The sequence below is a fragment of the Crassostrea angulata genome, chromosome 5 (assembly GCF_025612915.1).
Source record: "Crassostrea angulata isolate pt1a10 chromosome 5, ASM2561291v2, whole genome shotgun sequence".
NCBI lineage: Eukaryota > Metazoa > Mollusca > Bivalvia > Ostreida > Ostreidae > Magallana > Magallana angulata.
Genome location: NC_069115.1, coordinates 8728541 through 8750861, shown reverse-complemented (window position 1 = coordinate 8750861; position 22321 = coordinate 8728541). Strand labels below are relative to the sequence as shown.

Here is a 22321-nt window from a genome sequence, read left to right as displayed (position 1 = left end):
TCACCTTAGACAGCTCAATGAGCTAGAGCGAGCAAAATTTCCATATCTCTAATTCATACACTGTACATTATTTTAAACCAAAACATTTGAAACCAAATTTTGGAATAAAAAGGGTTATATGAATGTACTTAAATTACAATCAAACTCGACTTTGAAGTCGGAGGAAGAAAAACATTGAGGCTAATGTTGGTGACAAAAAAAACTTTTTGATAAGGTCAACTAAAAAGGACAGCACCCCCCCCCCCCCCCCCCGCCCGAAAAAAAAAACAACAAACAAAGAGTGTGAGTGTCATGGCTAAGCAAAACAATTGCATTTTCCGATTATTATTATCAAAAGAAGGAAATGAGGAAAATGTCCCAATCCCAGCTAATCAAAAAGTCCAATACAGCCCTAACCACCTAACCACAAGGAGCGGGAGTAGACGTCACAACAGTTGGGCCATCAAAACACGCAATGTAAAACGATCTTCGGCTAAAGACCGGTAACTCTATTATCGGCAATTTTAGTTGCTTGTTTACGTTTTGTTTTCATTTTAAAGCACAACTTAGAATATGTGTGTTAAGTTTACTAACATTGTATACCGGAAGTTTAAAATTTCTATTTTTCACATTTTATACGAATTAAATCAATTTTTTTTCAAAAACACAATGATGTTTCTGTAATAACTGTACACATTTTACCGCATGCAAAGACATTATCAAACTTTTTCATTAAAATCGATGATCTGCGTTGAATTTCAATGACGAATGCCACAAAAGTTTGTCATGTGCTCCCTTGTCATTAAAATTCTCTACGTAACATTATATTTACAACTTACATGACTGTATCAAAAGGTTACAAAGAGCAGGGGGTTGGGATCGCGACAACGAATTTAAATGTCGTAGGTAAGATTTGAGGGTTTGTTTATTATCATTAATTCATGCATTCAAATACATGCATCGTTTCAACAAAACATAAATAACAGAACGTAGTAGGAAAACATCATTAATATTACCTGAACAACAAGTCTGCTAGTTTGATATTTTAACAAAATTCGGTTTTTCAAATGGTGTAAACGGCGAGCGTATATAAGGTTCCCCTACTGTACGAATAATTCCTTTTACACTTTTTAAAGGGGCATTGTCACGAATTTAGTCAAAAATTATTTTTTTCGATTATAATGTTTACAATGCTTCAGTAAGACATTTTTAACAGGCAACCAAAATTTGAGTGTCATTTGATGAGTCATACGCGAGTTACAGTGCTAACAATTCTTCGCTATGTAAGCAAAGCGATTGTTTACATTTGGAATGTTGAAGTAACAATTCCAGTTTTAGACCTAAAATGAATGTATTAATCGTTAGGAACTGTTTGTTTATGCTTTAAATGAATAACAAGATACTTTAGACAGACAAGCTTTAAAAAGATTTTTTACTGGTATATTGAACCTATGTAAATAAAAACAGGTCACGAGCCTTGTTTACATGACGAAGAATTGCAAGCCCTGCATCTTGCTTTAAACTCAACGACTGGTACCTAAATTTCATTTGATCATTAGAAATGCATTCCTAAAGCATTGCAAATAATAAAAACAGAAAAATAAAATTTGACCTAAATCGTGACCTTTAAGACAGGACGTTGTGTTGGTGGGTTTTTTGTAGATCAGTTGTACATATTTTAGGAAAGTGTTTATTGCTAGGATTTATATATATTTTGAAATATTTTTGTAAATAATACCAGTTGTTAAACCTCATCATTTTTTGTCAAAATATTGCATAATTATATATATTAACCAAAATCGTGACCTTATCCTTTTAATGTTATATTCTTAAAATGGAAAAAAAAACATCTACTAGGATATATTTATGTATAGATGTTTTACATTTGTCCTTTAGAGTAATACTTAAAATTGTTTTGAACACATTTTGTATATTTTTTAAAGTATTACATGACTGTAGATATACGATCTTGAGCCGATTGGCTTGCTAGTAAATAATGTAATTGTAATTCAAACTCTCAAATAATTTGCGTATATCAAAATGTATTTTACCTTTTTTTTTTTTAGGTCACCTTAGTCACTCAGGTGCCCTAATGCAATTGGTCGTGCGTTGTGGATTTTGTAACTATTTTGCATTTTTAGTTTCTTCTTAAAAACTACAAGGCCAATTGTTACCATTTTCGGTATGAAGCATTTGTATGGTAAGAAGAATCTGGATTGTGAAATTCATGGCTCTACACCCCCCCCCCTCAGGGGTGCCAGGGGTGGGGCCAAATATGCAAAAAAGCAAACTATTCAAAAATCTTCTTCTCTACTACCACACATGTGAGGAAAAATCTGAATACATGGTTATGATCTCCATGAAGCCCCCTACCAAAATTGTAAAATTAATGGCCCCTTGGTCAGGGGTCCAGGCTCTAGAATGGGACAACTTTGGACATATAGTGAAAATGTAATAAATCTTCTTCTCCCATGTATATATTTGAACAAAACTGAGTGCATGGTTATGATGTCAACTCCTCTACCTAAACTGAAATTCATGACCCCTGGGACAGGGCTTTAGGCCCTAGGGCGAGACCATTTTAGCCATATATGGAAAATGTATCAATTTTTAGAAAATCTTCTTTACTCCCACACATGTGGGGAAAAACTAAATGCATGGTTCTGATGTCGACAAACTCCTCTACCTAAATTGTGAAATTCATGGACCCTGGGTCAGAGGTTCAGCTGGTGGGGGGGGGGGGGGGGTCTGGCCATATAGTGTTAATGTATATAATGTTTAAAAATCTTCACGTTTGGAAAAGAAAAATAATGAAGCTGTCCATCAAAGTTATCGATAAGATATTGTGAAAGCATTTGAAAAGTGTTCAAGGAGGAGGATTATAATATTTAATGAAGTTATCTTCCCTTGTTTCTTCATAATGGAGTAATCTTTCTTGGCTTGTTTGTATTTAGTAATAATGTAATTAAGAAGTAGTTATGCATTGCCAAGTATTTTTTTTCATTCGAAACAAAAACAGTTTTTTTTTTAATAATCAAGTAGACATGTTAATAGTAAAGTAATAAGTAGTATACTAGCCACCTTGTTCAAGTCAATCTATGAAAACATTTAAACATAAAACCTAATTTGTATGTTAGCATACCTGGGATAAACAATCTGAATAGTTTAGTGTACCTTTTCTGTAGTAGGTCATACACTCTGTTATTTTGCTAAACTATAGGATTAAAAGTCCTTTTTGAATGTTTTCAGGTAGGTAGGTTGGTGGCATTACAATATTATAATACTCTACTCCATAATGTAACTTGATTAAATGCATTTATGAGACTCCTGAAAAATTTTGTGTATGGGCAATGGCACTCAGGTGCCCGTTAGGCCAAATTTTTTCTAAAAATAAATTTAAACAAGAAAACTAGAGCATTTCTTTGTTGATTTAATTTTTGCTTTGTGATTAGTAAAGTATACATTTCTGTTAAATTGGAATAAAAATTTAATAAAAAACGGTAAGTTTTCGTGTATTTATGCAACACCTTCTAAAGAAATGTTCAACGAGGTTATATGGTCATTGTTAAATACTGAAATTAAAACTGTGAAATATCGATCGAGTTGTTTTTTTCCCCCATAAAACTAGAAAACTGACCAGTCAGGAAGGACCCCGCTATGACAATTAATATAGAGAAGTGAAAAAAAAACTTTGAATTCCATCCTCTTATATTAACAATGATGAAAAATAAATGCCCGGCATAAGATGTAAGGAACTGCAATATGTAGGATCTCATGATTTGTAGTTGGATATGATTTGCATCTTAATAGTAACCTTGTATCTGCATAAAACACGGATAACCTCATGTCTGATAAAAACTAAATTAAATGTGTATTTAAAAAAGATTTAAACAGGTGTTTTATAAAATGCAAGCCTTCAGTGAATGCAAATACATTGTATCACCCAGGGTTGACCTAAACTTCAAAACAAACATCAGTTGCAGAGAAAGGTGTTAATTAATCTTCATATGACAGATAGAGATAAGCCTCTAAATTTTCTGCAGCAGGCAAGATAATTAATCCCAGGGGATTAATTGTTCTGCTCTCTCATCCTTTTCTTCTAAATTTACAATAAGATTTTTTTTCAGAAATGACAGAATGGGGTTATTATCTGATTACCTATTAAAATTAACAGCATTAAGGCAGAAAATAATAAAATAAATAATTAAAAAATAAAATATTGAAAAAGGATATCTTAATATATATCTTGATTTTAGAATTCCATTAAAAAGTATCATAAATCATTGTTTACGGTATTTTAACCAAAATAAAGTATGAATATTAAATCTTAAATCCATATTTTAAATAATGTACACAATATTACACATCATTCAAAATTGACCTTAACTTCAAAACAAAGTTCATTTGCAGACACAGGCAGTTCAGTAATCAATCTCAATGTGACAGATAAAGATAAAGCTTAGGAATTTCATCCTTTGGCAGGTTAATTAATCCCAAAGGACAAAAATATTGCTCAGCCTTCCAAGTATACAATGGTAACATTCTCAGCAGTTAATTCTCTTTGCCCATTAATTCTAATGCATAGTTAAGGAATCTACCCCACCACCCAGCTCCAAACCAGAAGACATAGAGAACCAAACTTAGCATCGAAATATGTATTTCTAACCTACTGGACCACCATACTAAATTTGAACTTGATTGGGCGACCATAAAACAAGTTATTAGAAACAACCCAGAAAATCTGTGGACATAAGAGTGACAGACGGACAAACAGACGGACGGACAGACAGAGTGATTACTATAGGGCACCCGCAAATCCTTGCGGGGCCCTAATTATTGTACATGTATAGACAAACAATATCATGTTTAAAACTGTAAGTCAGATATGTTGGTTAATTTGTAAACAATCATACCTTCTTAAAAGAAAACGCAGCCTTCAAAGCATCTATGCAACACAAAGAGTTATTATTTTAAGGAATTTGAGGATGTGTTTATTTTAATAAGAATTGTGCACTTTTTCAATTAAACAACCAGTTCAAGAGATAATATTTAATGAATAATGGTTATATATATAACTTCATTTAATATTATACATAATTTTTTAAGCATACAAAGATGATTTATGAAAGCACAATTTATATATCATAATGAAACGTAGCTGAAGATCTAGCGATCTGTGGTCTGCTCTGATGGAAAATTAGGGTTGGCATGTCGTATGTCAATCTATATAATAGATATGAAGCTTTTGATATGAAACGATTTACCGTTCATAAATGAGCAATATTTGTCAGAGTCTCTTCTGAATCTTGGGCTAGTTCCATTCTAAACAATACGGGTAAAATTGCCTTAATGTACCTTACTACACCCCGACTTATACTTTTTAAGACACTACGTCCCAAGATGCAGATTTAAATATTTTGTTAAACTGTTTATATCGTTTGATTCGGTTTTATATCGTCGTAGCTCAGTGGCTAAATTACTGGGCTTCTGAACAGCAAATCATGAGTTCGAATCCGCCTCGAGCTTTTGTTCATGTTTACTGAATTAAATTTTCAAAAAATGTAGTTTTTCATCCAAAATAACACATTTTTTGCCTATTTGACTTAAATACATTTTACCAATTATGATATCTATCATAATCAAGTAATTTTCTGCTGATTTGAGAAAACATTTTTGAGAAAACATTTCAAGGTGTAGTGAGCCACCTTAAATTCGATGTAAATCGGACTAAAATTTAATATCTCGCCCGCTTCAAATTTCAACATTGGGCATTCTACTAACCCTCCGTTACTACATAAAGGTTTCTTTTTTACCTTTACAAGATCCACTTCCAAAAAATATCAGCTTTGAACTGCTAATTTTCACTTAAGTTTCACAGTAGTGAAACGGAGGTAGTTATTGTCGTACAGTCATGAATTTTCTGTTTAAATGGTGTTTGTTTTTTCAACGATATTTTAAACAGTTTGAAACCAGTTGATTTGAAAATTTTTAGTGTTTGTTCTTTGTCCATGCCAAATAAATGTACGAAGTTTGACAAATACCCGTGCAGGGGTTTTTCTTTGAATCTTGCTTACAAGCTGAAGAAGACACCTATACATACACACACGCACATCAGCGATACCATGTCCCCTGCGCAATAAGTTGCATGATGGGATAATAATGTACCACACGATATACGACTACGATTGCAATCAAAGTTATTCCTATTAGGAACGAAGTGGTCACATACGAGCGCGCTCTTCTTGATTGTCTTTCTGCTTCTAATACATCTCCATACGCTGCTGCTTCATTAGCCTGTGAACACAACAAAAAGAAAATAAGTATTTAACGATTTTCTTTCATTATATTTATAAAACAGTTGGGAAAAATGCCAGTAGCTGTTCATAAAGTTATATCGTTTTTTATGCATATGGGCTGATTGCATGAATTTGTTATAATTTATAATTAACAGGAGTACAATTCTCTGAATCATACACATTTGGATTTCCACAAACTACATACATGTACATTGTACGATAACATAAACAGATTACACCAATTTCAAATAAATCACGCAAGTGTATGTACACACATGTATGATCAGTTTAGTAGCTGTTCTTTTTAGAAGCTTATTAGTAGGTCGTCTAAACTTTTAAGCCCAAAAATAATAACCAGATATAAAATTCTGTCATTAGTTTCGCTTAGGTTTCTGTAGCTATAGATTCCTTATTTTACGCGAGTACTTCATTCCGCGATTCCACCGATTTGAATTAAAATGACGATAATTTAAAATCGCCAACGCCAAATTTTAATCATGGTTTCATTTAGTTTACATTTGTCAGAAAAATAAAAGCGAATTTCTAAAATACGCGAATTGTGCATCTCACGATTTTACGCAGATACATGGGTATATCCCTCTAACTATTTTTAGATTCGGTAGGACAACAAAGTAGTGCCTTTAAGCAAAATAGTCCCTATACTTGCAGAGTGTATATACATTTATTGGGACATTTTAAATCAGAATGCTTGACACATGTCAGAAAAGAGGCTTTGCAATTTTTAAAACAAGTGTCAAAATTGAATTATCATTTGAAGAAAAGAATTGAAATTGTTTGATGTACACCCTTTCCAAAACTGAGAAATTCCCTACTTTTACTTTCATTTTCAGAGTTTTTCAATACAGACGCATTTTGCCGGAAAACGAATCTGACTTCAAACCACGAAATTTTAACAGGAAAGAGACCATTTGATGAGCTTTCATTCAAGAAGGTTCTCGTTGCTGAACGAAAATTAGGGCCGGAACTATGAACCATAACGTTAACATTACCGCCTATGGAAAATGCATTAGCGGACTATACCCATATTTGTGTATCAATTCCTTGCGTTTATTCTACATTATCCAAGAAAAAGAAGGGAAAATGCACATACTCTTTGATTACAAAAGGTATTTGTTACAAAGATAACCAAACAAAATTATGGTTTTAGTTTTGATATTTTGTCGATGAAAAAAATATGATGACTTCGTATTTTTTACATTGCTAGCTGCAATGATGGCACATATCCCCGTCGGCCAAAAACAACACAAACAAGCGAGGACAGCCGGACCCATCCAGTTGTGGGTGACAGGGGCTCGTTCCATTACCATAGCTCCAGGCTGTGTAACCTGTACAAAAAATGATATAAAAATCAATATAATGGTGAATTAATACCCAGTTACCCCAATTAATGAAATGTGTACAATCCTATTTTTAAACGAAACGCTGAATTATAATGTTAAAAAATATTTTCCGACATTAATGACTCTTTAGTGCCTTTTTGTAGTTCCATAATATGTTTCTTGGCATTTGGTATTTACGTTGTTTGACTTTATCTTATATACTAGATGATATCCCGCGAAAGCGCGGGAATTAACACTTTACACATTAATGCAACAATGCTTCGATGTTGAATTATATATTTTTTTTCATTTTTAAATTCACTGTATCCAAATTTTAAGTTTTTTATATTATCATTTTCTTAACTTATTCTTCAAAATTGCAACAACAACAACATCAAAAACAAACTGCAAAACTGAATATTTAGCTGAAGGATTAAAAATCTAAACTGAATTTTGTGTTATATTATGCATATCATGTGCATGGCCTTAATTCTTTTTGTTGCAGCTAAATGGAAAATGATAACAATGCTTTTATAAACCAGTGGGTAGATATGGAGTCATATCTTTTTATTGTGTTTTTAGGTCAAACTTCACTACAATTTTTATTGACTGTCCCAAATGAGAATTTCTGATAAACCACTGATCTATACAAAGAGAATAACTTATATTTACACCAAAAAACTTTCATCTTCCTATAGCTCCAAAATGAATTTAAACAACGCATGAAAGAATTATAATTATTGTCTAAATACTTATACACATTGTTCTGTACCATTGATGTCTTTTCTTGGCCATGGGCAATATATTGTGGTTGATACTGGTTGCCTGGGTATTGGGTGTCACTTGGCGATGGATGCTGGTTACTTCCAGGATTCTGGTTCTCGTAAGTAAGCTGTAACTGGTCATTTTGGTTTGTTGCTTCATTGTAAGAAGGAGGCGCTAGGGGAAAAATATATATATTGATCCTGGTTATTGTACGTATTACGGTCGGTATTTGTTAACTTGATACATAGCGCCCCCTGGCGATGAATACTGGTTACCTTCCGGAAACTGATTATTCTGGTTCCCGTAGGTAAATGTTGACTGGTCATTTTGGTCTATTCTATAGTATGCAGGGGACGCTAGAGAAATTAAAAAGAAAATCGATAATACATTGTAAAATAATTTACTTCACAATGAATGAATCTGCGTGACCGTTTATATTTTAATTTGTTTTGTAGTGTTAAATATAAAATCTATCTTGCCAGTACAAGTCGCGAAACGGCCAAAACGATCAGTTGAACAAGACACAGCCTTTTTAAAGATACACAGAATAAACAAAATTATCATATTTCAGTATTATAATAAGAGAGTAATGGAAATGTTCAATTTAAGAACTAAATGTGTCCTTAGAAATTAAATACTTAAATGAATATATAATTTTGATGACTCATAATTATCTTAAAAATCATAGAAAAACAATGTACGAGGGTTCTTCAATATTTATGGTGTATTGTACGATACTAGTATCTCAGGAAGTTTCACTTAAACAGTAAAATAAACAATTCATAAGAGAGAAACTTAAAAAGCAAAATAAACATACCATAACTATTTCAATCTATTTCTGAAATGAGTTACCATACGCTGATTTATGTAGAGTCTGAGGCACTGACTGAGTACGTTATTAATTTTTAACTTTGTGCTCAGCCTCTTTGATGTCTGTCATGTTGTAAAGAATCTTTACTGTAGACCACTACTCCCAAATCAGTTGGCCATACATTTCATAACCTTAAATAACTTTAAATTGGACCTTCTGTGGCACCAAAACTTTGGGATTAGTTTGTCAGTTGATTCAAAACAGAGAGAGAGAGAGAGAGAGAGAGAGAGAGAGAGAGAGAGAGAGAGAGGTTGTCACACCCTATGTAATAACGCTATGAAACTATACCAGACTATCAATAAGTTAAAGCTGACGTGAATTCATATATACGCATTATTTTTTTTTTATCGCCGACAACCGCCATACAAGTTGTCAATTTCTATTTGTTACAATACATTGCTACACACGTTACCCCTGTACTAAGATGATAACACTATTTATGCTTCCTCGCTTTTAGATATTTTAGGTATTTCATTCACCCGAGAGCATTACACAGGGCGTAAAGATGTGAAAAAAACGCACTTTGAACAAATATAATATTACAACCCATGCACTGGTAAAGAATACACAAAAAGGACAAAACAAAATACACTGAAATCCAAGTATACATATTAATAAACCCGCGATCATTGTAGAACGTTCCCCTGAGTAGTTATTGTTTTAATATATCACTAGCAGATTGTGCGGTGACAGCATGGAAATTTTCGTAACCTGTTGGTTTTTATTCCAACTCACAAGATGAATCTCTGCCATTCAGTCAATTGAAAGGTTCCAGACCATTCAGTTATCATTCAGTTGACTGAATGGCAAAGCTTCATCCTGTGACTGATACTAGCGATGTGGTACAGACGTTATAAAATCTGCATGAACGACACACGTGTTTGATGTGCATGCGAGTAAGTTAGTACATCGCTGTCTGTGCAAGATTATGCTTCTTTCAAAGAATTCACCATCTTTATTTTTTAAGGATGGTCAACAAATTTAGCATAGGATCTTAGTAAAATTTTAATATATGACTTGTTTAATTATAAAATAGTATTAAGTTGAGAAAAATATCCATACAAATTATACCTTTGAATATTGGGTATTTTTCTTTATTCTTATATAGAGCTCTCTTTTGAAAGGAGATCATTACACGACAATCAAGCCCTCCTAATTGATCGAAATTTTACAGTTTATTTTTTACGAACATCTGACTACATTTGTAATTCTATCATTTAGAATTCCGTGTAACCTGGTTTGTTTCGATCGAAAAACAACCGACCGTAACATTCTTGGCTAGTAAATATACCCTAGTGACAGTTGAGGCGTCATCGAAACAAATATGGCGACCAAAAACTTTTATGAATTAATATCAGCTTTAAACATGGATCAGTCAAAGTTTAAGAAATATAGAAATGTTTGACACACGCTTTTAATTTGTTAAAAGTCTGTATTATTAATATTGGATAAGATAGCTCATAGTACCGACATTTTAACATGTACATTTATATGTAATAGTCTTTCAAATTAATTGAATTTCATTAACCTTTTTCTTAGAGTTTAAAAAAGATTCATTGACATAAACTTACGTTCCAGTAAGTTCTCAGCTGACATGCTGTATTGTTCGTTGTTTACTAAATCCCTCTAGGACTGCAATGTCATCTCATTTAGGAGATTTAAATGTTTATTAACAAAGTAGAGACAGAAATACCTGTGTAAACTTCCTGGTCTACTTTTATTAGCAAACTTTTTCTGTACGCACAAAGAGAATCGCCATTGAAATCAATCATGTGTGACGAGAATCGGCGAAATATTGAAAAACCAAATATATAGATATAACCAAGGCACATTCTTTAACTGTCTTTTCAGAACATCTGATTAAAAAAGTCCAAAATCGTTAAACTTTGGTGGGTTTTTTTACATTCCTACTATTTTTATCGTACATGTATTTAGATATCATTTTTGGATGTACACCAAAGGCAACAAGTTATATGAAATAAAGAATAAATCCCACAGGAATGCACTGGATACTATCAAAAGTTTAAAACTTTAAAAAGTTTAGATAAAGTTTTAGAATTGCCTTGTCTTTAGTAAGGCGCAGAAATTGCTTTGTGTAAAATTGGCTAAATTGGTGCAATTAAGTCAGGTTGCATCTTCCAAGTTTACCCGGTGTGCACAGAGTCTTTATATGGGTGTAGTTATGCATGGCACTACCCGAATCTCCTATTTGTATTGATTATAATATTATTTGAACGTTGAATAATTAGATTAGTCGGTTTGCGGTAAATTTATTGAAGTACAAGAACTTTATAGATAAAATTGCAGAATTTAGCACCCGTAGCACCGGACTAGATGGAGCACCTAGTGCGGAAGTTTTAGTTAAGCACCACGCAACCGGGTTCGGTGCAGAACCGAGCACCGACTAGAAATAGCACCGACGGGAGTCAGCACCGGCCTTCTGGATTGAGTTTGTGTTAATAAAATTCTAAAAACTTTTTACTTATTATGTGTTAATTTTATTCATTGTATTAAAGGTACATTCGAACCCAATATAATTGTAACGTGCCTCAAAGGTACCGCCTGTAATATTCAGGTTGTTATATAAAGCGAGAGCGCGAAAACGTTACACTGGTTAGATCTATGTTTTGTGTGACTAACATATAAATGTATGTGGTGTCCAAATTGTCTAAACTGTGTTTATACTAATTTTTGACATTTATATATAAAAATCATAATCATGCATACATGTGATAAATTTACATATTGATCATTCTTTATAATAATGGTGAAATATGAACAATTGATTAGATTTTTATTTGATAGATTTTCCATTTCATTAAAGTAGTAAATGTGATTGAATTACGAAATGGAGTCACTGTACTTGATATATGTGTTTGTGTTGTCTTGTGATGTGTATGTATGTTTGTGTATTTCAGAGCCACATATCTTTCATCAGTAGTAGTTGCAATAAAATCTGTTATAATATAGTCTACATGTGTCTAGTGATAAATCCCGTAACATTACAATATGTAGATTATTTGGTTTGTTTAAACTATTTGAGTACAGTCCACATTAATTTGCTGTTTTGCTCGAGTTTAAGAGGCATACAATAAACAACCACTAACATTGATAAAAGCTACAACAACCAGGTATACAGTCAATATAAGAGTGCGACTGTCACAAAACTGTATGACATTATGATATTTGAAATTTTCTGTGTTGATTTTAACACTTGACATATTTTTTAAGGTAGTTATCCCATGGCAATGCATGCAGTAGAATAGTATCTCGGTTTTAGGGACTTGTGGATTGCTTAGACAGCCTGTATGAGGAAAGGCGAGAACCTTAGGTTTTTGGATTCCGAACTTAACTGCTGCGCAAGCATGTCATAGATATGATCTTACTGTTGTGTGATGTACTTAGAAAAGTAAACAATTTGAGTTTATTCTTACAAAATGAAAATATTAATCTCACGGACGTTCCCCAGAAAGTAAGTGAAACCTTGGGAAGATAAGACAATTTAATTGTAAATATGAATGAAAGAGCTCAGCATGAGAAACTGACTTTTGAAAGTTGATGAGTTTTATCTTGAGGTTATAAACAGAACAACTCTCCAACGAAGAACCAGACATGCTGAACACAGGAATGCCAATGTCCAGACGCCTGAGGATTTTGTGTTACTCACAGGCCTTCGTTCGTTAGGTATCATCGTGATGAGATTGAAGAGGCCTTCAGCTTTTCACCGATACTGAGGTCTTTTGGGGTCTTAAACCCTAGGAGTCTACCTGATACAATTGGAGAACTGCGTGACTGTGGGAAGGTTTGTATGAATATTGTTCTCATAAATTATCTACAGAAATTTTCTTGTATTCTGTTTCATTAAAATATGCCATTATGATATTTATTTTTCACTGCAGGACATCTTGACTTAGGCAAAGTGTCATGCACATCTTTTTTTGCACATCTCTTTCCTGGAATCCCTGCTGACTTTAAATCTGTAGGTGCAGTAGTTCTTGAATTTGGATCAGTTGTTATTAGGTAAAAAATGAAACGGTTTCACTTGATTCTTCAGTCCAACTTTACAAGGTTTTGACTTTAAAAATTTACCTAACAGTTTTACTAATTATACAATCATATTTTTTAACTCTAACAATCACTATTTGGTTAAAATATTTTTTCTAGAAAATAGTTATTTTTTAAACTTTGATTACTTTTCAAGTTTGTATGCACCAGATTCATCATAGAAACAGAATTATGGATAATTTCCTGAAACTTCCATTTATCATACAATGCAGACGTCCGCTTCCCGCTTCATCTGTACTATCATCTGCTAATAATGTATGTTTTCCTATTTTTTCAGTTTTACAAAGAGATGACGTTGTTTCCCGGACTTGGCATTTGCCTCTAATAAGTTGTGTTTGGTTTGTTGACGAATCTTTGGTTGCATTGCTGAATCCCGAATTTCCTGCGAAAAGGTTGTTTGGGTTGGGACAATCGAATATTTCGTGCTTAGTAGTCTTAAAATTTATCTTATCTTAAAATTCGTGTCCAAGTCCCTTTAACATATCAATCTAAAGGCTATCGTACTCGGGTCTCCGTGAATGCCTGTAAGGCCATGGAGTTTATATAATTTTAAATTCACACACAGAAAATGTTTTAGTTTGTCAGATCTGACACACATTGTGTAGTGTCGAATATTTTGTTGAGCACAGGAGGAGTATTGACCTATTAGAATGACACGCAGAGTAGTGTACATATACAACCTCTTAAGAGTCTCCACAATTGATATTATCACTCGCAATTAGATTTTATCCAGTATTACTGGTAAAATTATATGTAGATCAATAGACATATGCATATGGTAGTAGTGAGTTTGCAATATTTTGAATCAGATGCAGAGTAAAGCTCAAAATGTAAGGGCTTTTCATGCAGATTCCAGTGTTGTTTTACTACACAAAAGTGTGATTATTTCTTTTAACTCGCACAGTTTGGTGCTTAAATAATAAAGTATCGTGTTCAAATAATTCAAAACGTTTAGTCATTAGCAAATTCCATAAATTCAATACCAAATGTTACTGGGTCAATATTGGGTCAACTCAATAGTATATTAAGTCTGACAAATGAATAGGAAAATGAAATTAAAATGACAGAAACTGTACGAATGCCAGATTACTAAAAAATGGTAATATATTTGTCATTTTGAAAACGAAACAAATATTGAACCGTGAAGCAAATAATGCAGCATACTGCCGAAAACCTTTTTTGAAAAAATCATAATGAATGGCATGAACGTGCAAATCGGAAAAAACGATCGGTTATTATATTTTCCGGCGATTCAATAGCAATAGCGGGAAAATGTTGTATTAATGACCACATGTTTATAAGTTATATGTATTGTAAAGGTATTCAATGGTAGCAAAAAACAAGTTTTTGAAGGTGGGTCACTTCTAGCCGCCGTTTCAAGCGAGTGACATCAAAATGGATGCTGACGACATTCAAGGGCAAATTAACCTGACAATAAAAGAAGCCAACAACGAAATATTGAGCCAATTTTCGAATATTCTGGACACTTGTCTGTCTACAGTGCAGAGAACTATTAACAAAAACCAAAAAGTTATTGCGGAGAGGCAAGAAGCTAAAATAGAACACATTTTTGCAGATGGATATAAGTTTAAAAAACGCGGGAATGAAGAGCAGTACAAACATAACGCGAAAGTGATGGCAAACATTAAGGAGGCGAATGAAGAAATGGTAGAGAAACGCATCCAGGAAGCGAGACAGAAGATATCTGAAGGTTATGACTTAATACAACATAGACAAAAACTCATAAAATTAGCAGATTCTTCAGCTGCGGGGTAGAGAGCAGTTGACGGATATGTAAAAAAAACCCAATAGCTTCAGACTCGAAAAAACGAAAAGCGAATTTCCAAAGCACAAACAAGAGCCGAGAGAAAGGTCAAGGACGAACGCATAAACAGACGGAAAGATACACGGGAAAATTTAAGGTCCTATCTGTCCACTACTTCCAACGAGTCAAAAACATCTAATGGTCCAACGGGTGTATGGAGATCCGGACAGTGCTACAAATGTCACAAGAAAGGATACTGGAGGAAAGATTGCACAGAGAAGATAGATGAAAAGATAAGTAGATTTACATTTGCATGATCAGAGAGTAATCAGTCGAGCGAAACAGAGGTACAGACAGGTAAATCATTGGTAGGTAGTTCGATTGAAGCGAGCAGGTATGTGTTGAGTGTTATTGAATTTGGCTATAGTTAATAGGTTGACAGGTCTTATTCATTTGAGAATGTCCCTCTTATTTGTTATAAGAGATGAGAGCTAGCGGAGGCAATTATTCCAATTTGCAAGAGAAAGAGATTTTCTTTGAAAATTAGAATCTGGGGAGGCAATTCTGTCCCCACAAAAAATTGAAGAAGTCAAGGAAAGAGGAAGTAATCTTTCTTCCAAGAACTGCCTCCTCAAAGGACATAAATATAGAGATTGCGATACCCTGAAAATGTGGACCAGGTGTCTCGAGGACGTAAGCGCAAAAACAGATTGAGTTGTTGGAACGAGGATGTCAAGAATTTCGATTAAAATCATTTTTACGCAAGTTCTATTGTCGATACAATAACCTTGTCATCAAGACATGCTGGCTGACGTTTTTCGTACGTGATCTTGACAATGAGCATATGGCGGGTGCGACAGTTCGACATGCTTATTTATCCTTTGCACCTGATCCCACCTTTGAGTTTTTAAAAAATTAAACACTTCCTTACCTTTACAATTGTACATCATAAATAGCGCATCATTAAGATTTGATTTTAAATTCCATTGCCTAATCTATATTCCATTTTCGAACATCAGAAGTTTTGCTACTAAGCATATCAACCATTTCTATTTTATGATATGCAGGCATTGAACGGATTAACCCCCCCCCCCCTCCCCTGTTTACCATTTCATCGTAGTGGGGGAAAGACAGACAGTGGAGGAAGCTGTAAAGGAACAGCATATCCTTTCAGACTTAGAGATCCTCGGATATCTAATTTTAGAACCCGTGTGGGAGACGAACCAGGGAAATGACAATATAGAAGAATAAGACTGTGATCCATGTGGTAGAGGAACAATCAAGTAGCTATTTGTTATACCAAAAGAGTGATAACTCTGTTTATATTAAGCCTAAATTTTGAAACAAATTTTCGTCAAAGATTTCCCAGCAACTACTGTATACAGGGTTATTTTCGCTCTGTGTAGTTTTCGCCCTTCTACACCTGCTAACAGTTTCGCCCTGTCATGAGTTTTCCCAGACACAGATATGTTCTCAGAAAGATAATTTGAGACATTGAATTTCGCCCAGCCTGAAATTCACCTGCTGACAGCTAGGGCTAGAGGGCCGAAACTCTAACACTAGAGTTATTTTAGACTGTACAGAAATGCGGGTGCAAACCCCTAGTACCAATGTTTTGAATTCTTAAACATACTCAAATTATAAGTCACACACAACATTTAAAGGTATGATAGGTATAACACCAAACGGTGCTGTGTGTTTTGTCAGTAAATTGTTCACTGGCAATATTTCAGACAAGGATATTACTAAGCGTAGTGGCATTTTAGATTTGTTGGAAAATGGTGATGAGGTGATGACAGACAAAGGATTTTTGATACAGGACTTTTAGGATCCAATTGGTGCAAAGCTAGTTATACCACCTTTTGGGGAAAGTAAGGGGAAATTTAGTACGGATGAGGTCAGTAAAACACAAACTTTAGCAAGATTACGCATTCATGTAGGGAGGGCTATCTGAAAATGTAAAGAATATCATATATTTGATCAAGTTATACCATTGTCTATTGCAGGGACTGAAAATCAGATATGGACTGTTTGTTGGTTATTACCTCAATTTCAAGGAAAACTATTTTAAGCTTTGGAATTAAGGTAGAATTTCGATATATACTTGTAGTACATCACAACATGGAGTTGTCCCATATACAACCTTAAGATACATGTTAATAAAATGTGTTTTAACCTGTGTATCTATATTTTCAGTAAGTGAATACTTGTTCAATTTTGGTGAAGATCAGTGGTAAGGAACATATGTCAATGAATTTTGATCCTTTTCAATGTTGACATATCATTTGCCAGAATTATCAAGATCATTCAAAGATCAAAAGATTTGAATTTTTCAATTTATTTTTCATGTTCTATTGAATATTGTCAAATATGCAGTAAATCTATCATCTTAATTTTCACACATGTTAATGTTTTACACACTTACGTAGAAAGTAAGTGAAGTAAAAGATATCAAGTTTATCTTTCATCTCTTGCCTCTTTCCTGGTATAAAGTCAATTCTCTCTAGATGAAAATCATTTTGACACCAAATAAACAAGTCACATCAAAGTGCCTCTGTCAGTAATTCCCATCTGCCCCATAATTTTATGATAGTATTTATGTGTAGTTTTCAGTTTATAAGTATTGTTTATCCAGTTTAAGTATTTTAGAATTATAATTTGTAATTCAGTCTGAGCTAGGACATTTAATCTCTAGGAGTCCATACACAGGAACAACATTTGGGTCAATGACCATCCTGTCTGGTGATGTACCAAAATGACATGATGAAGGATTTATAACAAATCCTGCAGTGTTCCCTGTCAAAGAGGCATAGGACTCTGCAGCCTCATTTGAAATCATGGTCTAAACCAAACTTTATGGCTGCAGTTTGAATTTCATTAGTAGAAAGTAATCTTTCAGCCAAACTTTCATGGTCCTTCTTCTGGAACAAATTCTTTTAAAAGAAGATGATGTTAATCTAGATTTTCGAATTGTTTTCCAAAAAACGATTTTTTGATTGATCTGTAATGTTTTTGTTTCTATATCCATTGACCCGCTTTTCAAAACATATAGCCTATCATAAACATTCTTTTCAGCCATTGTAAGGACAATTCCAAAATTCTGCACTAAAACTGGAAAATCATAGTCGGGGTAATTGGGAAAAGCATCGTTATTGATGATTCTGTTTGTTTTTCACATTTTATTTTTGATAGGACAAAAAGCTGGTGACTCAACAATTTGAATAACATCCCTGGAAGTTTGCAGGAGAGTTATGAATTGTGAATTTGAATGTTCTAATTGTTTTGTTAAATTGTTAATGATGTTATGATAAGGCATTGGCTGCTGTAAAGGACAATACAATTTTGATTTGACTCCGTCAGTTCTTTCTTTTTGTATTTGAAATTGTCTGGACTTGTGTGTCCTCTACTACTTCTGGATTAACATCATGAAATCTTTGGGGTATATGCCAGGTCTGGGGCATGAATGTTTTTGAAATAACAATATAACAGTTCAAACATTTATTTAAAAAAAACAGACAGGCATATGAAAAAAGCATGCTGTTGCAAAAATCTAAAAAATCACAACCTTGTACAGGCTCTACAAATTAGGCCACGCCCACAAATTTTCATTTATAAAACAATCTAATATCTATTGTTTAAATGATAATCATTGGATTTATTCTATGTTCGTTTTTTTTGCATAAGGCATGCAAGTTAAGAACAAAAATGTAAAATCTTGATTAACTGTCATTGAAGTATTGGTCAAATTTTACAACAGAAAGATATCATTGGTTTGGCGGTAGAGCTATCGATAGGTACGTAAACTAACCTTCTTCGTCGTGAATATATCCTTAAGCCTTTTTAAAAAAGATTTGGATGGCAATTTAACTGACTCTGACCATCCCAATATTGTTTGGTCAGTCGCATTCGGCAGAGACACCAAAGATCGCGTCCAATTCGCCGATGCCGGGCGCGGATCGCATTTCGCATTGCTTAGTTGTTATGTTCGCTGAGCCTCGCGGACGCGTGAATAGGGCCCATTGGGAGGTAATTCAAGTTGCCAACTATCGACGACATTGTGGAAGTCAATATAAAAGCCATAATTAATCAAACTGAATAAACTCCTAATGCGACCGGGAGGCTTTGGACTGTTCAGAATGTTGACAAAATAGAAAAACAATTTATTAATGTTTCTGACAAGAAAAAAAGATGTAAACGCAGAGAGTTGGATATGTTGATGTTTTTATGAATGTTATTCAAATAATATCAAGTTATACTAGAGTGAGAGAGAGAAAGATTTTTATCAATATATTGAATATAATATTGGTGTGTCCTTAAATGGAACGATTAAAAGTGCTGGATGGTCGTGGCCATTTTTAGACTATTAAATTAAATATCTTAGGACGAAAAGCTCTGTATAGAGATAAAGCAATCTAATTTAAAAAAGTAAATTTTCGATCATTTTTAATTTGGTATTTGAATCAAGAAACTGCATTTCGTTTCTGCCAGCTATACTTTTATAATGCTTGTAGTGTTTCCGGCAGCAGATGAATTTATTTGTCGACTTCCTCTGTTAGTTTATTAACTGTTTGTTTTTATGTGAGAATCTAAATTTAAGATTGCCAAGTTTCATTAGTATTTCATTTAGACAGTTTTACTATTCACTAGAATACTTTGAAACGGTATACCAAAGTGAGGGTGTTACTGAAAATAAGGACTATGAACTGAGAATCCTTTTATGTTTTTTTTATCATTTAGCCAGTGGAGCTTATCGTGACATGTGAGTAGTATTACCAATACTCTGTATATGCGTTATGCTGATCATGTGTACTTTTTGATAGTAAATCATTTTCGGTTCCTACAGAACTTTTTTTAGAGCGACTACGTTTGCCATTTCCATCTTTATTTTTGTTTGCGTATATACTCCAAGCCTTCGTATGGCCCTATCACACTAAATTGCGTTCCTCATATAGTGATTACGGTGTTTCAAAATTCCTCAAATCGCTGTGGGATCGGATTAGTGTTTACGGCGTTTTAAAATTCCTCAAATCGCTATGGATTCGGAGAATATCAAAAATCAAAAGTAATTGATGACAAGTAAACAAATCCTCTCTTTCAGTTGCTGCTGGTTGAGGAACTCGTTTGACACCGACAAATCGTTCCCTAGTTAACTGGTCCCCACCGATATGAACGCTTAAACCATCTAAGTTCAAGTTGGCTTTCCTATAAATATCCACAATGTGGTCTCCATAGCTGTTCATGAGGTCTACAACTTCTGCATAGTTCTGTTCATTCTTGCAGAGAACTTGGAATGTTACCACCGTATTATTATACCTAATAGCACAGTCCTTGTCCGTAAGTCATTTTCTATTTCAGTTGTCAAAGGCTTAAACTGTTTCATAAAGGTCAATTGCATTGTCAGAATGTAAACACAATGTAAATGCAATCATTTTGTTATAATTTTAAAATCATTGTCACGAGGAAGAAATAATCGGGAGGACAAATCGAGAAGAGGCATTTGAGGAATGTTAGATGACAAGTGATCAAAAAAGTTATTATGAATAATGTCTGCAGATGCCACCGGTTCTCAAAAGAAATTTTAAAAAGTCATGGCTAACAAATAAACATTTGACATCTTCCATAGAATAGTGCACAGAGTCCGTCATTTTTTTTATTTTGTTTTTGTAAAATAAAAAGAGTAAATAGATTTATTTGCTATGTTAATATTTTTTTCAAAAATGTAAAAACTATAAACAAAAACACATAATAGATTGTTTTAAGTGGAATTTGTGGTAATTTCTGAAAAATAAATCGTCGAGCTGTCGTCAATTTGACGGATATTTCACTGAATGCATCGATAAGTGATCGTAATTTACAATCAATTTTTTAATCAATTATTATCCCTGACGTTTTCTTGCATGAAATAAACATATTTTATATCGAATTTTGAATAATAAATACGTGCATAACAAAATTGAAGAATTAGTCTTAAAAATTTAAGAAGTAAAAAATTCTTCGGTTTGAATCATCGGTCTGTCATATCGGCTGACAATAGCATCACATGTGAAAACGTTGCTATTTAGGTCAACATCAGCAAATTAGATGTAAAAGAAGGGACTCCAAACTGCGTTTTAACAAATTAAGATGATAATCCCATTGTAATATTTGTAAAAAATCTCCTGACATTTAAAAACTGAGTGCGATCGTCATTTCTGTCAGCAGGTGTTTACTGTAATCGGCAACGATCGCACTACAAAGGTTGTCGTTCATTATTCACAGTCTTCCGGTATTTTTGCTGTTTGCCGCTAGGGGCGCCACAGAACGTCAGATAAACAACATGGCATCGGAGCAGGATGGGGGTAAGACGCTCGGGCATTTAAACAAACTTTGTAGTATCATCTGTCAAAACATTTGACGTTAGCAGCGATTGACGATAGAAACAATGACGGTTAAAAAAGCATTAACAGTGTATATGCAGTGATGATTTTAATTCAGGCGTAACAAAATGATGTAAAAAGCACATTGACAGTGTTCACTTCGTAGTTTTACTGTTGTACGCCAAATTTTTCAGAAGGCATTTTGCGAATATCATTATTTGACAGAAAATTAGTTGCGATTGTTCTGTTATTGACAGAACTTATGTTACTATCGTCTTCTTTTGACAGAATTTTTGGTTCTATCGTCAGTGATTGTTGAATGAATTTTAATGTTTTGAAATAATTGCTTGGTGTTTCACTATTTTGGAATAAAATATAAACAAATTGGTCAAAACATAGGCAAATTTATATATCTATTAAATAAACAAAGTGAAAGGGGGGAGGGGCATAATCAATTATGGATTTGCAGAAATTGCTTGTGTGTACTCTACAAATTCATGATCATGCAGCATTTTCGAAAAGAATGGGTTGTGTTCTTAGTTTAACTAAACATTGTACAAAATTTACATTTTATCCAAGGAATAAATGAAATTGAATAATAAATTTAATTATTTCTTAAATTTAATAGGACGGTAACACACTTGGGCTAATTTGGGTAGTAGATTTATATTTAAAATGAAGTATGTTATGTATACTTGTTCATAACATAGGTGGATTTTCAGTTTATTCCTCATAATTTTACAACTGAATTTTTTTATGGAAGATATGATGGTTGTTTAAAAAATAACAATCAATTTTTAAAACTTCAAGCGGTTTAATAATTGCTTGCATTGATACGTGTTTCACATCGTGACTTAGGCAAATAAAATTGTTTACGTTGATCA

The 22321-nt window shown here is 33.5% G+C and overlaps 1 protein-coding gene across 2 annotated transcripts; it reads right to left on the bottom strand.

The window, feature by feature from the left end:
• Nucleotides 1-477: 477 nt before the first annotated feature.
• On the bottom strand, nucleotides 478-11066 carry LOC128184077 (proline-rich transmembrane protein 1-like). 2 transcript variants are annotated; one of them, XM_052853398.1, is made up of 5 exons: nucleotides 10823-11065; nucleotides 8656-8736; nucleotides 8388-8554; nucleotides 7493-7621; nucleotides 478-6273 (listed from the first exon to the last, which is right to left on the bottom strand). In XM_052853398.1, exons 1-5 carry the CDS (start codon nucleotides 10845-10847, stop codon nucleotides 6091-6093), a joined length of 585 nt encoding a protein of 194 aa, XP_052709358.1. In that variant the 5' UTR covers nucleotides 10848-11065; the 3' UTR covers nucleotides 478-6090. The 2 variants fall into 2 exon arrangements, with proteins under 2 accessions (XP_052709358.1, XP_052709359.1); XM_052853399.1 differs by lacking the exon at nucleotides 8656-8736 and having other exon boundaries at nucleotides 10823-11066.
• Nucleotides 11067-22321: the final 11255 nt, after the last annotated feature.